This window comes from Salvia hispanica, chromosome 1, assembly GCF_029641045.1.
Source record: "Salvia hispanica isolate PSC_SH4W2 chromosome 1, Shi_PSC_v1, whole genome shotgun sequence".
Classification (NCBI taxonomy): domain Eukaryota; kingdom Viridiplantae; phylum Streptophyta; class Magnoliopsida; order Lamiales; family Lamiaceae; genus Salvia; species Salvia hispanica.
The window spans coordinates 6,800,167-6,816,331 of record NC_142692.1 but is presented as its reverse complement, the minus strand read 5'-3'; the positions used below and the strand labels follow the sequence as shown (position 1 = coordinate 6,816,331).

Genomic DNA, 16,165 nt, shown 5'->3' with positions numbered 1-16,165 from the left:
AAATGTGTTCCTTGATCTGAGACGATGGCTCTAGGGACTCCATATCTGTTGAAAATATTGGCCTTTAGAAATTTTGCCACCTCCTTTGACTCACATGTTGTTGTGGCCTTAGCTTCTATCCACTTAGACACATAGTCTACTGTAACCAATATATAAGTGTTCCCACAGGATGATGGAAATGGTCCCATAAAGTCCATCCCCCATACGTCAAAAATTTCGCACACAATCACCGGAACCTGAGGCATCTCGTCCCTTCTTGAAATTCCCCCTGTCTGTTGGCATCTCTCGCAACACTGACAAAATTCAAAGGCATCTTTATTGAGTGTCGGCCAGTAAAAACCGCTGTCCAGAACCTTCCTTGTTGTCTTCCTTGGTCCAAAGTGACCTCCACATGCCAAAGTGTGGCAATGAATTAGCACATCTCTATGTTCCCATTCGGGAATGCAGCGCTTAATCACTTGATCTGAACACATCTTCCACAGGTAAGGATCGTCCCAAAAGTAATATTTGGCTTCGCTTTTAATTTTCATCTTCTGGGCCCGGGAAACTTCGTCTGAACTTGGCACCTCTCCCGTGACCAAGTAGTTGGCTAAGTCAGCAAACCACGGTTCTGCATTAAGTGTGCGCTTCCCTTTATCGGATTCTCCTAGACCGGTTAAAGCCAAAACTGCTTCCTAGCTAATTGGTCTAGGGAATTTCTCCAGAAAATACAAATGCTCTTCAGGGAAAGCATCGAGTATGGCCTCTTCTGTTCCCCTTGATATATTCTGCTCAAGTGATCGGCTACTCTATTCTCCATTCCTCTTTTGTCTCTCACTTCCCAATCAAACTCCTGCAAGAGCAACACCCAATGGATCAACCTCGGCTTAAACTCTTTCTTAGCCAGTAAGTACTTTATTGCTGCGTGATCTGTGAAGACTATAACCCTCGACCCAAGAAGGTAGGGTTGGAATTTTTCAAACGAGTATACGACAGCCAACATTTCCTTCTCCGTGGTGTCATAATTCTTCTGAGCCTGATTTAGAGTCTTAGAAGCATAGAAGATCACATAACTTTTTCCGTCGATCTTCTGTCCTAGGACAGCTCCCACAGCGAAATCACGCGCGTCGCACATTATCTCAAAAGGGTGATTCCAGTCCGGCGCCCTAATAATTGGTGCTGACACGAGTCTGTCTTTGAGCAACTAAAATCCCTTCTTGCACCCTTCGTCAAAGACGAATTCCACCTCGTTGTGCAACAAATGAGTGAGCGGTTGCGCGATTTTCGCGAAATCCTTGATAAACCTCCTATAAAAACCTACGTGACCTAGGAAGCCTCTGACCTCTTTTTGGTTCGTGGGGTATGGTAACTTTGATATCACATCTACCTTTGCTTTGTCTACTTTTATTCCTCTCTCAGAAACCACGTGACCCAGGACAAGTATCGAATGAGTTTCCGTATACGGTAAAATCGTCCATGAATATCTCAATGCATACTTCCAACAGATCCGAAAAAATGCTCATCATACACCGTTGGAACGTTCCTGGTGCATTACACAATCCAAACGGCATTCTTCGGTATGCATATGTACCAAAGGGGCACGTGAATGTGGTTTTCCCTTGGTCCTCTGGGTTAACGTAGATCTGGAAATAGCCACTGTATCCATCAAGGAAACAAAAATACTATTTGCCAACCAATCTTTCTAACATCTGATCAATGAAAGATAGGGGAAAATGATCTTTTTTTGTGACCTCGTTCAACTTCCTGTAGTCAATGCACATCCTCCACCCCGTCACCAGCCTAGTGGGCACCAACTCGTTCTTTTCATTTGTGACCACCTGTATCCCAGACTTTTTAGGCACCATATGGACAGGACTGACCCACTCGCTGTCCGGAATGAAGTAGATGATCCCTAGAGCAAGCAATTTTAACACCTCCTTCAGAACTTCCTCTCGCATGTTCGGATTCAGTTTCCGTTGTGCATCTCGATGAGCCTTTGCACCTTCTTCTAGAAAGATGTGGTGCATACAAAGATCAGGGCTGATTCCTACTAAATCTGAGAGAGTCCACCCTATTGCTTTCTTGTTTCGTCTGATGACTTCCAACAATTCCTTTTCCTGCTCCTTGGTCAGGCCGCTGTTGACTATTACTGGGAAGGCCTCATTTTCTTCCAAGTAAGCATACTTGAGGCCTAGTGGAAGTGTCTTCAGTTCCTTCTTTGTTTCATTCATCTCCTGGGGCAAGGGATTTTTTCCTGCAATATCCGGTAATACCTCCTTCCCAGACCCAGGAGAATTCTCCAGACTAGCCACGTGAGCCGATCCCCTTGATCTAGCTGACTTAGGATTCCTGCAAAACTCCATGATGGCTTCGGTGAGTTCCTCATCTGTTAACTCCGTTGTGTTCATTACTGCACACCACCCTACAACTTCTTTGTCAATTAAATGGCTCAACTCCGAGTTGTCAATTTGTTCCTGTATCAATTCCGTCTCAAGATATTCTTGGACCAGGGGGTTAATAACATCAATAGCATACAAAATCTCAACATCTAATGGCCTTTTCATTCCTTCATCTATAATAAATGTATATTTTTCCCCATTATAATCTAAACAAATTGTTCCATCGAAGACATCGATAATAGTCTTAGCAGTACGCAAAAATGGTCTCTCTAAAAGTACGCCGCTAGACTCAGCAGACTCATTATCGTTCATCTTGATCACATAGAAATCAGCAGGATATAGAAAATCATGCACTTTAACTATGACATTTTCCAACACACCTTCAGGACAAATGCAAGTTCTATCTGCTAACTGGATTACCACTTTGGTAGCGACCATCCTTACCCCTGTCAATTTCTTGTAGATCGAAAGCGGTAAAACATTGATAGATGCCCCTAGATCACACATAGCATGCTCGACCTTGATGCCCCCTAGAGAAATGGGTAATGTGAACATACCTGGGTCTGTACATTTCGAGGGCATCCTTCTCTTTTGTGTCACAGCAGACACATTCTCCCCGATCACAATCTTCCCATCTGGTTTGGTCTTCCCTGCAATGAATTCCTTGATGAACTTACTGAAGGCAGGCATTTTCAGGGCTTGCAAGAATGACAGGTTGATTTCGAGCTTGCTAAAAATCTCCATGAGGTCCTCTGTATCATCCTTCTTCTTCTTTGCTTCCCCCCGGTATGGAAATGGTTTTGCTCGCTTCACTGCATTTGTGGAACTCCCAGCTCTAGGAAAAATGGGTCACTTGGTCGAGGCAGAGATCCCCCTAAATCTCCCTTCTGGAGGTCATCCTGAACAAGGACTTCTCTGGGTCTAGGGCTATCCCCTTGAAACACTTGACCTTGTTTCCCTTTACTAGCATGTATGGGTACCTCCTCGTCGATCTCCAGGGTCGGTCCTTCGTAGCCTCGCCCGGATCTCAAGGTGATTTGACTAATGTTCGCTCGGTCCGGTGGTTTAACTGTAGCAGGAAGTTTCCCTTATTTCCTCTCATCTCATTCAAAGAAACTGCAATCTGGGACAGTTGCTTTGCCATCATATCCATGGCGGCTTTATGTTCCGTCTGGGCGTCTTGCAACTTGTGCACCACGTCGTTGTTAGAATGCAAATTGTTCTGCATGAACTGCTGTGAATTCACTAGGTCGTGGACCATGTCATCTAAACTCCTTTGCGGCCTGGAGTTGAATTGATTAAAATTCGATCCTTGACCTTGGTTCTGCCCCTGGTTCTGCCGATAGTTCCCTTGATTTCCTTGATGGTTGTTGTACTGATTGCTAGACCCTTGATTCCCTTGATGATTCGGTTGGGAATTCTGATAGATCCCCTGGTTATTTCTCTGGTGAGGTGGCACATAAGAGCTCCCTGGGTTGTTCTGATTCCTATTTCCCCAATTAGTATGGTCTTGATTCCTGTACCCCAGTTGCAATTGCCCCTCTTGACTTTTTCCTGACCAGTTGGATTGCCTCTCCGGAGGGTGTGCATAATTCGTGATCTGCAGTGGAGGTGGCTGACTTTGATCGTTGTCAGTCCATCTAAAATTGGGATGAGTCCTCCATGGGGTATCCCTTTGTCTTCCTTGGTTCCAACTTCCATCCGAATTCCAGCTCCCCATCGAATTTGCTTGAGCTTGGCACTCCCCTTCACAGGGCTGACTGTAATAAGGCTGAAGTTGCCTTTCCTCTAGACCAGGGGGTTTCTCATTTTCTGTTGGAGCATGAGGGTTGTATTTCTCAATTGCATTCAGTAGTGCTTTCTCCAATTTATCTATCATGTCTTCCACCTTCTTGTCATCTTGTTCCGTCACTGCATTGGCTGACCCCCTCCTCAATATGCTTCGCGGGTTATCATAGGTCTTCTTCGCCTCAATCAGCCTTCCCAAAGTCTCTCTGGCTTGACTTGCTTTATTCTTGGTAAAATTTCCCCCGCTAGAGGAATTCATCAAGTCCTTTGACTCAGGGTTTGCTCCTTCGTAAAACAGATAGTAAGTCTCCGCTTCAATCATCCTGTGGTTCGGGCAAGCATCCAACGGTCCCTTGAACCGGGACCAATAAGAACTCAGAGACTCATCATATTCCTGTTTGCACTCCTGAATCTCCTTCTTCAAGGCATTCGTCTTGTTGGAAGGGAAAAAATAATCCAAGAACTCCAGCTTGAAATCTTTCCATGTGTTAATTGAGTCTAGTGGAAGCCTCAGCAGCCAAGTATTAGCCTTCCCTTGAGGGCAAACGGAACTGCACGTAAACGGTAGTCCTCCTCAGTCGCCTCGTTGGGGCGCTTTTGAATGCTGCACAGCTTACTGAACTCGTTCAAGAATTCGTAAGGACATTCTTTCCTTCGTCCAGAGAATGTGGGCAACACTCCGAGCACATTTGTCTTGATATCAATAGACCTCCGACGTGGGTTTAAGACTATGGCATGGGCTGGTTCACCGTCGAGATGTGCAGTGAGTGACCCTATCTCCGGATCGGGATCTACTAAATGAGCCATATTTGGTTCTTCAAACGTCAGCATGAGCAAGTTCCAGATTCTGGGATGCTCTCCATGTGCTCCTTTTGGGAATTGAGTCTCGATGTTGTTTTCCCTTCAAGCAATCAGTACATATATCGCTGGACTCGGAGAACTTAGGCAAACCCCTCACCATTTCTTTGAGTTGCAAAGTCTTGAGGCCTTTATAGCTGAGATGACCATATCTATGATGCCATAACTGAGCTAGATATTTTGTTGTTGCTTGAAGATACACTTCCTCCATCATTTGCTTATTAGTAACTTCAGATAGCAAAACAAACATTCTATTTGCAGTCATTTTGGTTTGAATGATCAAACCTCTTGATGGATGGTATATTTTGCATTCATTTGACTGAATTAGAATGGCTAACCCTTTCTCCTGCAGCTGCCTGAAGATACCGGTTTTCGCTTGTGTGCACAGAAAAGAATAACAAGTTTCCTAGGTCCAGCAAATCCACTAGATCACAAGGTCTAGGAACTCACTGGTCGTTGGAAAATCTCGGTCGTCGGACACACAGAGCACTTCTTCAAAAACCCTCAACCACTTATACTACAACTTAGCATAGGGAAGTAGGGATCGATCCCACAGAGATGGATGCGTAATGATCATGCTCAAGGATTTGGAAATTATTTTTGGGTTGGCTGCTGCCACGCATTTTTTTGGATTGAGGAAATTAGACTAAGCTTGTAATTGAGATCTGCTACGCTAACAGCTAGATCTAGGCAAAACAGAAATCATGCACGTAAATTGAAATCGCGAAAAATCACTAGATCTATGAAACTATTCTAAATTACCTAGACCTGAGAGATAAACTGGCGGTGGGGACCATGGCTGAAAAAGTAGAGTATGGACGAAAAGCTGGTAAAACAACTAACTAAAGTACTAACTAACAGCGACATCATCCTCTCCAAATCAAATTTCACAACAACTCAGAAGAAACAGGTATGAAAACATAATCGGAAAATAGAGCAGACTGGATTTTTGTGATTTAACGAAGAACAATTAAGAACTAAACAGATCTACGGCTACTAGACGAAGTAAAACAGAAAGTAAACAGAAAACTCAAAATCCATGCACAACTCGACTTCCCCTGTTCAGATCCACCCTCGGATGCTAAATCCACTTCGGATCCAAGCACCCGACACAAACTCCGGCCAAAAACATTCCATAACTACAAAATCACCAAACAACCTCCGATCAACAACAACACCACAGATCTACCGCCAAATTCCCAGATCAAGCACCAAAGTGACAAAAACAGAGAATAACATGCAACTTGCCGAAATAAACTTCAAACAACAGGATCAACGTAGATCAACACGAGAATAACACAAATATAACAGAAACTAAAGGAAATGCATAGCTAATCAGTAACATCAACAACCAAATCAACTTCCAAAAGTGAAGTTCGAACAAAATAGAGTGCAAAAGAACCGAAAGTAAATAGATTGTATCTTCGCCCTCATGCGGACGGTGTTACGACGGACTTCCTCTGAAGATGAGACCCCTTAAAACCCTAAACTACCCCAGAACTCCCATTTCCCAAGTGTGTGTGTTGTGTGTGAGCTAAGAGCGAAAAGATTGTATTTCTTGTGTGTTGCATGCTCCTCTATTATAGGCGTTGAAGCGGGGCCCGGCGAGGTATAGATAGACTTTGTTGCCCCCGGCTATTGACTCCCTTCTTCTAGCCTCCTTTTCCTTAAATTCTGCTCACTTTTCCTTCATTCCTTCGCTATTCCGTTTCCTCCAGCTTCTCCTGGATCTAGCGATTCTGTCACACACCTGGCTTAAAAACTGTGTTAGACCCAGTAAAATATAATGCTTTTCATCATATAACCGATGCATGAAATTAGCCTTATCACTGCCCAACACTTAGAAGATGATTCTTCAACTCCGGCACATAAAACACTCCACTTATTATGTGAGTGACACCATTGAGACACAATCTCACATAGCCCTTTCCAGCTACACTCATCTTCATATTGTTTCCGAGATTAACCATATGCTTGAAATCTTCATCCAGCTCACAAAACATTGATCGATCTCCACACATATGATTGATGCAACATGAGTCGAGGAACCATACATCATTTCGACTTGCTTTATGCAACTCTACATAAGCCATGAGAAGCATTTCTTCAGTGTCATTTATCTTCGCATAATTGGCCTGCTTTTGCAACATTGGACACTCATATTGATAGTGTCCAAGATGATGGCATTTGTAACACTCAACAGTGGCTTTGTTGAAAAATTGGGGACTTCTTCCTCTGCCTCTTCCTCCTCTGAACACAGCTCTCCCACGACCTCGTCCACCATTCTATCTTCATGTGTTACTTTGAGTGCTTTTTCTTCTCCATGACTCCGGTGAAACTTTTGTTCATGCACAATCAGTGAACTTTGCAGTTCATCAATTGTGAGTGAATCAATATCCTTAGATTCTTCGATCGAGACAACTATATAGTTGAATTTCTCGGTCAAAGTCCTAAGAATCTTCTCGACGATGGTGCTTTCGCTCATCTGCTCACCATAACTCCTAATCTGGTTAGCAACAATCATGACCCGTGCAAAATAGTTGGTGATGGTTTCACCTACTTTCATCTCCAAAATCTCGAAATCTCTTCTCAACGCTTGTAGGGCTGCACGCTTCACCCTATCATTTCCTTCGAATTTCTTTTTCATGGAATCCCATATCTGCTTCGAGGTGCCTTTCTCCAGAATTTGCTCAAGAATTGTCCTGTCAATCGCCTGGAACAGGTAATTCTTTACTTTGAGGTCCGTGGTCCTCAATTCCTCCAGTTTCTTCCGATCAGCATCACTCAACGATGCTCCTGCATTTGGTTCTTCATAACCAATCTCAACTTGACTCCAATAACCTTTAGATCTCAAAAGGTTTTCCATTAACATGCTCCAATGATCGTAATGACCATCGAATCGTGGTATTGCGGGCTGCATAAAGTTTTTCTCTCCACCCATTTTTTTTTTCTCGTGACTCACTCTAAAGCTGCTGCTTTCTTTTCTCAGATCCCAGTGGGGGCTCTGGATACCAGAATGTAAGAACATTAGCTCTCACAAAATGATATTGAATCTGAATGAATGAGGGAATGAATAATTTATTGAAGTGCAAAGTGGCTATTTATAATAGCATTACAACGACTCAAATTGAAATAACAGTAGTTAAAAAGAAGGTAACAATAAAATCAAATATACTGACTAAAGAATAGGACTTTTTTATTAACTGAATAACAAATTCTAACAGAATCAACAACAATATATGAAATAAAAAAATTATAGCAGAATTCAGCATGAACTCATTGAACTTTGAATTCAGTGATCTTCAAATTACTGAGTTATTAAACGGTTGACCTCGTCATTTGAAGAGAAAGTGGTTATACTAGGTAAGATTGCGTATGTTTAGAAAAATACCCTGCGTCCCGGATTAAGAGTCACACTTGCGTTTTTGCACTTGTTTTATAAAAATGAGAGGTAATTACATGTTTCATACAAAATGTTTTACCTTTATTTCAATTTAGTATAAAAAATATTAAGTTTACATATTTCATACAAAAAGTTTACTAAGTGTTTCAAAATAATACATTTCCGTTAAATATTTTAACACCGTTAATTAGTTTATAATTTGTCCAACTTATCATCATAATAAAAGAATAATTAGAGATTTTATATAATTCATTATTCTAAAAAATTAACAGTCAATATCAATTCTTCCAGTAATTGATCGTGATTTTAAAAAAAATCTCTCTCTCAATATACTCTATTTTTTTATTGTATTCTTTATAGAACACGGTATAAAATAAGTCTATATTTCATCTTTACAAAATGGCTAATTTGAGCTTCAAATAGTCAATAAGTCGATATTTAATTTTTACAAAAAAAAGATTAAATATCTTTTTAGTTGTATTCTCCATTGTTGCATGAGAAAGCTTCAACAATAAAATGCAATTCGCTAATTTGATGGTGAAGAGTGGTGAATTTTTCTATGTATTTTTCATTTTTGTGAGTAATAAAAATAATTGTGTTTGAAATAATTAATGGAAGTTTTAATTTAAAACTTTTGTACAAATTTGAAACATTGATGAAACTTTTTGTACGTATGATGTAATAGGAATTAACGGTGTTAGTAGGGACTTAACGGAATGGATTATTTTGAAACACTAAGTAAACTTTTTGTATGGAATATGTAAACTTAATATTTTTTATACTCCCTCCATCCCATAAAAGATGTCACACTTTCCTTTTTAGTTTGTTCCACAAAAGATATCACATTTCCATATTTAGAAAAAGCTTTCTCTCACATGAATATAAAAATTATATTTTCTCTTGCCATTTAACACACAAAATAAAACCTCCTAAAATCTCGTGCCATCCCACAAGTGTGACATCTTTTGAGGGACGGAAGGAGTATTAAATTGAAATAAAGGTAAAACATTTTGTATGAAACATGTAATTACCCTTAAAAATGATAATAAATAGTTAAAGTCAATAAATCGTAAAATAAGAGAAAGAATAAGGTAGGGAAGAGTCTTCTTTATATTATTCTCTCTCTTACTTTACTATTTGAATCATATTAGCTGTGGGTATGAGTTTTAATAAATTTAAAAAATAGTGGGTAGAGAAGTGAAATACGATCTCCACATTTTTATATTGATTTTATAATAAGAATGTGACTAAAGTGAATTAGTGGAAGCCTATGATAAAAGTGGAATGTAATTCTTATTGTGAAACAGACTAAAATGGCAAAATGTGACTCTTATTATGGGACGAAGAGCATATAATTCTTGCAATAAAATCACTTAGATGTGTAAACTAGTAGCAAGTTAAAATTCTTTTGCTATAAAATTATTTAGGGGTGTATTTAGCATGAAATTGGAATATTATTCGAATTTTATAAAATTTAATTTGAATTTATTATATTTTAATTTAAAATTAATTTTTTTGTGTAGTAAAATTAAGTACTAATTGAATTAAAAATTCCATTTTATTCTAATATAATAATTTTAAACATTTTAATCACTCGTATACATTATAGTATGGAGTATAATTCTATATTACTCCATTCGTCCTAACTAAGTTGGGTCACTTTTTTTGGATACGGAAATTAAGAAATTGAGTTGAATGAGCTAAATAATACTCCCTCCGTCCCGGAAATAAAATAGGAGAGAGAGGAAAAAGTGATACTCTCTCCATCCCTGAAATTTTGTCTCTTATTTCCTTTCGTCCCTAAAAATTTTCACCTTTTACTTTTATCATTTTTGGCAATTGCCCTTACATTCCACTAACTCATATCACTCACATTTTATTATAAAACTGATGTACTCCATAAAAGTAGGACTCACATGCCACTAACTTTTTCAACCCATTTTTTATTAGGGACGGAGGGAGTATTGTAGAAATCTCAAATGGTTTTATGTTCGACGATTTCATTTCTCGTTATAGCTCCTTAACTAGTATTCCTCCGTTCCAATTAAGTTGAGTCTTCTCTTTTAGGTAATAAAAGAGAATAAAGTAGGTGATGAAATAAAGTAATCAATATTTTGTTTTTTGTCAAAAATAAAAATGATTCAATTTAATTGGAACATAAAAAAGGAATATGATTCAACTTGGTTTGGATGGTTACTAATAGGAGTATTTATCAATGAACTAAAGAAAAGAAACCACACAAAGTATTAGCAACAGTTACATGGAATTTTGCAAGTCTTTTGCTATATATAACACAAGAAAGAAGGCTTCCACACCAAAACATAAAGAGAGAGATTCAAACAATGTCTTGACAGAGCAGAATATGTAAGCCAACTCAGTCAAGAAACTTAAGAAATTGCAAAGGCGTTGGTTTAAAAATGAAATGAACGAGAAAAATGGAGCTGGTTTTTTCATCGAACCAACAGTTGGATGAGTGCCTCACCTGTCGTTGTCCGAGTCTTTGGACAAAATTGCAAATCAACATCTCTAGTTAATAAGATCTCATCACCATCTTCATCCATGTATTTCAACTTGAAACTACCCATCTCCAGATTTAGACTCGTCGTCACTTCTTCAATAAGCTTTGCCAATCCTACTAATGATAGAGACAACTCAAATTTTATTAAATCCTCGTTATACTTCACCTTTACAATCACCTTTTCTGAGCTACTTTTGTTTATTTGTGCCACGTTCTCCAATGGATGAACGTTGGCGGTTGATGGCAACATGTCTTGCTCTGAATCTACAACACTTTCTTCTTCAAAAAGGGATAGATTTTTTTTGTGTTCATTCCTGTTTGGCCACCTTCGAATGCCATGTTCCCTGCATGCACGCTTTATTGTTGATCTTCCAACTGTAAGAACAATTAAATTCTCATTCATGTTAGTAGATAACAAACATTTAGTTTTTTAGAAGTTTGAACCATGGTTTATACTAACCACCAAGCTCTTTTGCAACATCTTTTAGCTTCTTCCCAAAATGTGATTCGAGAACCTCAACACTAAGATTGAAGAGTTTTTTCTCTTCTCTCTATCTTTTATATTTGAATCTGAGGCAGCAGCAGTGCATTCTTCTCTGTATTGTTCTGATGAGCATTCTTTTGTGTATTCTCCTTCTTTGGTGTGATAATACTCCTTTTGATTGTACTACACACTTTTAAGTATGACTGGATACAAATAAGCAGGCTCTAATTCACAGGAATCAAGTTTGTATGCATCAGAAAACTCAATAACTTCAACCACCAATTCCTCTCCTAGTTGCTTCCCACATGCCATCTTGAATGATTTTAATTCATGCTTTATTATTGGCAATAGAAGGCTCAAGAAGGACCCAACATGTTTATATGTTGTAGGACCTTGATAGAGAAAGAACTCCACGACATAAACAAGGTTACCAGTGTGTGAACTTTGCAAACAAAGAGCAAAACAAGCATCAAGTCGATCACTCATGTCATAGTGTGACAAGGGCTGGTCGATTATGCTAAATTCACTTAAATTTTGACAAAAACATGATTTGTTTTCGGATGCCAATACCATCCCAATAATCCCTTTTCTGTCTTGGACATGAATGCAGTGAACTGAATGTGTAGGCATAAAGTCCAAGTAATACTTTGTAGACAATGCCAACTCCATGCAGCTCCTATTAATATTAGTACTACTAACACACTCTTCATTGGGGACCCAGACATTCATTGTATGGACTTGGGGAAGGTTCTTATTGATTATGCTAAGGACATTGCGGATTTCTCTCAAAGTGCTTTCCCTGCAACTTACAATCTAATTCAAATAGCACAAATTAATTCGAATAAAGACATGTTGATCACAGAATTGCCAATCTAAAATTGTATTAAAGCATACATTGGCAGGTTCAGTTGCTAAGAATCTCGGGTGGAAGTCTATGTGACTCGAGCTCAGTTTTGTTGCCTGCATGAAAGTGGACATTGTTTTCACAACAATTGTATAATAAAAAGTCAAAAATTGCTAGAGATAGTACCTCCATAAGTTTTCTGATGATTGGAAGGTCGGAATAATAGAATCCTAGGAACTCTAGCACACCCACAAGCTTGTGATCTCCTATGCCGTCTTCATCAAATACGGGCAAAGCCATGTATCCACGATTACAACAAAGCATTGCAAAGTTTCTTATTGAAAATTCTTCTCTAGTGTAATAGATGAGGTCAGGGCTAATTTCAGGGTGTTCAAATCTGAATACTCGTCCAGGGGGTCCATGTTCGTCTTGTTTGGCTTGGTTGTCGACAAAATAGTAATGTGCCATACATTGTTTTCTAAATGAAGCTATACTTTTTGCAAGACAACCAACGGCATAAGGTTGATCTGAAGTTTCTAGATAGCACCTACTCTTCACCATTTTGGGCGCCCAAAATTGAACAATCCATTTATTGTATTTCCAGGATATGAATGTTATTTCCTTCATGAAACCTTCTATCTTCTCCTTGATCAACACCGAGTTACTTTTAACATGGTTTGTGCATATGCTTTGTTTAGCTGGCAAGCAGAAAACCCATCCTTTTTCCATTCTGGCGCAGGGAGGTTTTAGGCAACACGAGTCAACTATCCTCAAGTATGTTGTCACATTCAACTCCAATAAGTTTTGCTTGTAAGACTTCAGCAAATTGAGATTATCATTTGACTCACATTCTATTGCATCACGCCTTAGATATTCCTCTACAAGTTGTTTCCCAGATACAAACGTTACACTCTTGAGGTTGATCTCCAGTAGCCTTAAGAGCAAGTGTACAGAATAATCATCTTTTATATACTTTGGTCGAAGAAAAAATTGGATGACATACAAGTGGTTGCTATTGCTTTGATGAGACACTGCAATGCAATGGGACATCCTAGCTCTCTGGGCATAGTGGGCTAGTGGACTCTCATATACAGTGAGATCATATAAATTTGAATTGCAGCTGTGAAGATCTATTTGAAGCTTGTGAAATTCACAAGCTTGAAGATAGTCATGCAAATTATTATCAATACAAACCCACGAATTGAACATCTTACTTTGTAAATCTATGAAAGATATCATCTCCATACAAGATGAGTTGGTGGTGATATGAAAACAATTCTTGTTATAAGGGATCCAAACCTGTGCCAGATATAGTCGCGGGATTGTCGCCACAGCCAATTCAAGTACCTCTGTTATTTCACTTTCAAGTTGTTCCTGTTTATATTGAGGGGAAGAAATAAGAAACTGTAGTCACAAATAATTCATTTAATGGAATGTTATGTTTACCATTTCTTTTGTCAGGTCGGTAATAGCAATGGAATCGTGACTGGACCTCAACCCTGCCATCTGAATATAACGATATATAGAAGCAATGTTAGTATTGAGTAATAATGAATAATTAAATTTATCAAACAGGAGTATTTGATTTACAGATTTAGCCTGTTGATTGATAAATCGGGCAGGAGAATAACCTGTAGTGCTCCATCCAGCAGAGATAGTAAACGATCCCTGACATGATAAGAAGAATATCCTTGAAAGAGCTCTAACACACCATAGTATTGATAGGTATGCGAATCAAATACAGGCAGTGCCATGTAAGCTTTGAAACCGCAGCGAGCAGCTTCATCCCGCATTGGAAACTCATTGGTGGAGTAGAGTCTCAGATCAGGAGTGGATTCAGGTAGCTTGTTCTGGTACACCCGTCCCACGCCTCCAAGCTGCTGCCTGTCATCTCCGACATCAACAACATACTCATGATTGCTACATAACTTCCTGTACGAACAAGACCCCTTGCTGAGACTGTTAACAAAAAAAGGGTGGTGTGAGGAAGAGAGGTAGTGATGGCTCCCCTCCACTTTCACGACTCCCCAACATTGTATCAGAGTGTGGAAGTGCATCCAACTTTGCGATGCAAAGTGTTTGAGCAGAGCTATGATTTTGTGTTGGTCTAATATTTCCTCATACAAAACCCATCCACTTTCCAATTTCTCATGTGCCAAAGCTTCTTCGTCCAAATTCTGCTTGAAATCTGTTATTGAAGAATACGAGTCCAACGATTCCTCTCCTCCTCTTATGATTGACAACACACCTTCATGATCCATCACACACTGTATGATTGACGAAAAGTGTTTTGCTGCGATTAACTTCTTGCCAAGGAAGGTGACTGGGGATTGTTAGTCTTTGCAACATCAATAAAAAATGCAGACTATAAAGTAGGGTAATAAAATAAAGGTATTGGTTTATTAAGATTCGAGCAATACTTTTCAACTTGGTGTCTCATTTGTTTGTCGTATACTATTAAAGCGTGACATGCCATTATTGACTACACCCCAATACAATTTGAATTTAGTGGAAGTTTTGGAACTTAATGTATTATCAATTCTCCTCATTTATAAACTTTTTTGTTTTTCACTATGATTTCAATGTGATAATGAAAGTTAAATTTTGGTATAAATTCTTTTTATTACTAATATATATGTGGTGCAAAAGTCTACAAATACCAAATAGCTATTGGATTGCAAGTATCAGATTGCCCTGAAACAAAAACAAAACTCAAGCCAAAATGATTGTGATTATGCAATAGCAAGTCAAAAAAATTCAAGTTCTCGTCAAAACCCGGAAAAAATGCCTTAGACAACATGTTCATTCAACAACATTAGGCCTAAATCTAACTCAATTCAATACACAAGCAAATTATGGTATCTTCATATAACTATAAAGACAAGCAATTTACAACACTGGAGGATAAAATATCCATACTACTAGCTATGTTAATCCATCATAGATGAGCATAACCATCGATATCATGACACATGGTCGAATCAAGCAACCAATTGAACACTACTAAGGGGTGGAATTTTTTTCAAAAAGCACAAATCTTACCTGAAGTTCAATGTACCTATCAATCTCAGCAGCATGTCTCTGCAACTCGCGGTAAAGAGCATCTCCGACCAGCCCCAGCAAAGCTAATTTCTCCTGATGATGCTAGATGGTGTCCACGCAATATAAGTAGCAACGGGAATCATCGCAAGTCTCTCGAGCCCAAGCAAGTTGCAGCTGTCATGTTGGAGCCGTTGGGCTGTTTTGGAGTTTGTTATGAGGAGTCAGTTATCAGTTCATGAATATAAGCTAATTTCTACCTCATTTTGTTGCAACACAGAATCAAGGGAGAGAAAAGGCTAGATGCTCGAGAAAGAGAGGTGCAGATTACCAAAGAAAGTGAGATCATCTTGTAGATTAGCTCGATCATTTCATGAGTGATTGCATAGTTTCTTGAGTGATCATTGTATGTTTCCATAGTCCTTGTATATCAATAAGATCGAGTACATTCCCTTCCGCGGACGTAGATCATTGGATCGAACCGTAAATCCCCCTTTGTTCTTACTTTTCTTGCTGTTCTTCATCGCCTCTTTCGCAACATAATGATGTCCACCAGGGATTCTCCAACGACAGCAGACTTGAGTGATTGAGATTGGAATCTGTATGAAGAACACACTGATGATTTAGAGATATACACAAATACATAAGATAAAACCAAGCTCTCACTGAAGAGGATTCACTCACATTAAAATCAGATGATTTGCAAGGAATGGTTACAAACTTACAAGCTCTTTTACTTCCTACTTCTTTCCTAATTAAGATTTCTTTCTACCACTTAATTGGCGAAAAACCGAAATCATGGCACCCTTCTAAAACAATACTAGTAAACGTTTTTTGCTTAATTTAATAAAAT

At 38.9% G+C, this 16,165-nt stretch overlaps 1 protein-coding gene and 1 pseudogene across 2 annotated transcripts; both read right to left on the bottom strand.

Annotated features, from left to right (window-relative positions):
• Window positions 1-6,850: 6,850 nt before the first annotated feature.
• LOC148933178 (uncharacterized) lies at window positions 6,851-7,890 on the bottom strand. Its single transcript, XM_089059372.1, has 2 exons — window positions 7,252-7,890; window positions 6,851-7,159 (listed from the first exon to the last, which is right to left on the bottom strand). Exons 1-2 carry the CDS (start codon window positions 7,888-7,890, stop codon window positions 6,851-6,853), a joined length of 948 nt encoding a protein of 315 aa, XP_088915498.1.
• A 2,793-nt stretch (window positions 7,891-10,683) lies between these two features.
• On the bottom strand, window positions 10,684-14,594 carry LOC125220375 (protein NLP6-like; annotated as a pseudogene). The gene is made up of 5 exons (XR_016130454.1): window positions 13,905-14,594; window positions 13,720-13,779; window positions 12,460-13,647; window positions 11,406-12,389; window positions 10,684-11,320 (listed from the first exon to the last, which is right to left on the bottom strand). The product of XR_016130454.1 is annotated as a protein NLP6-like (transcript).
• Between the last annotated feature and the right edge of the window lie 1,571 nt (window positions 14,595-16,165).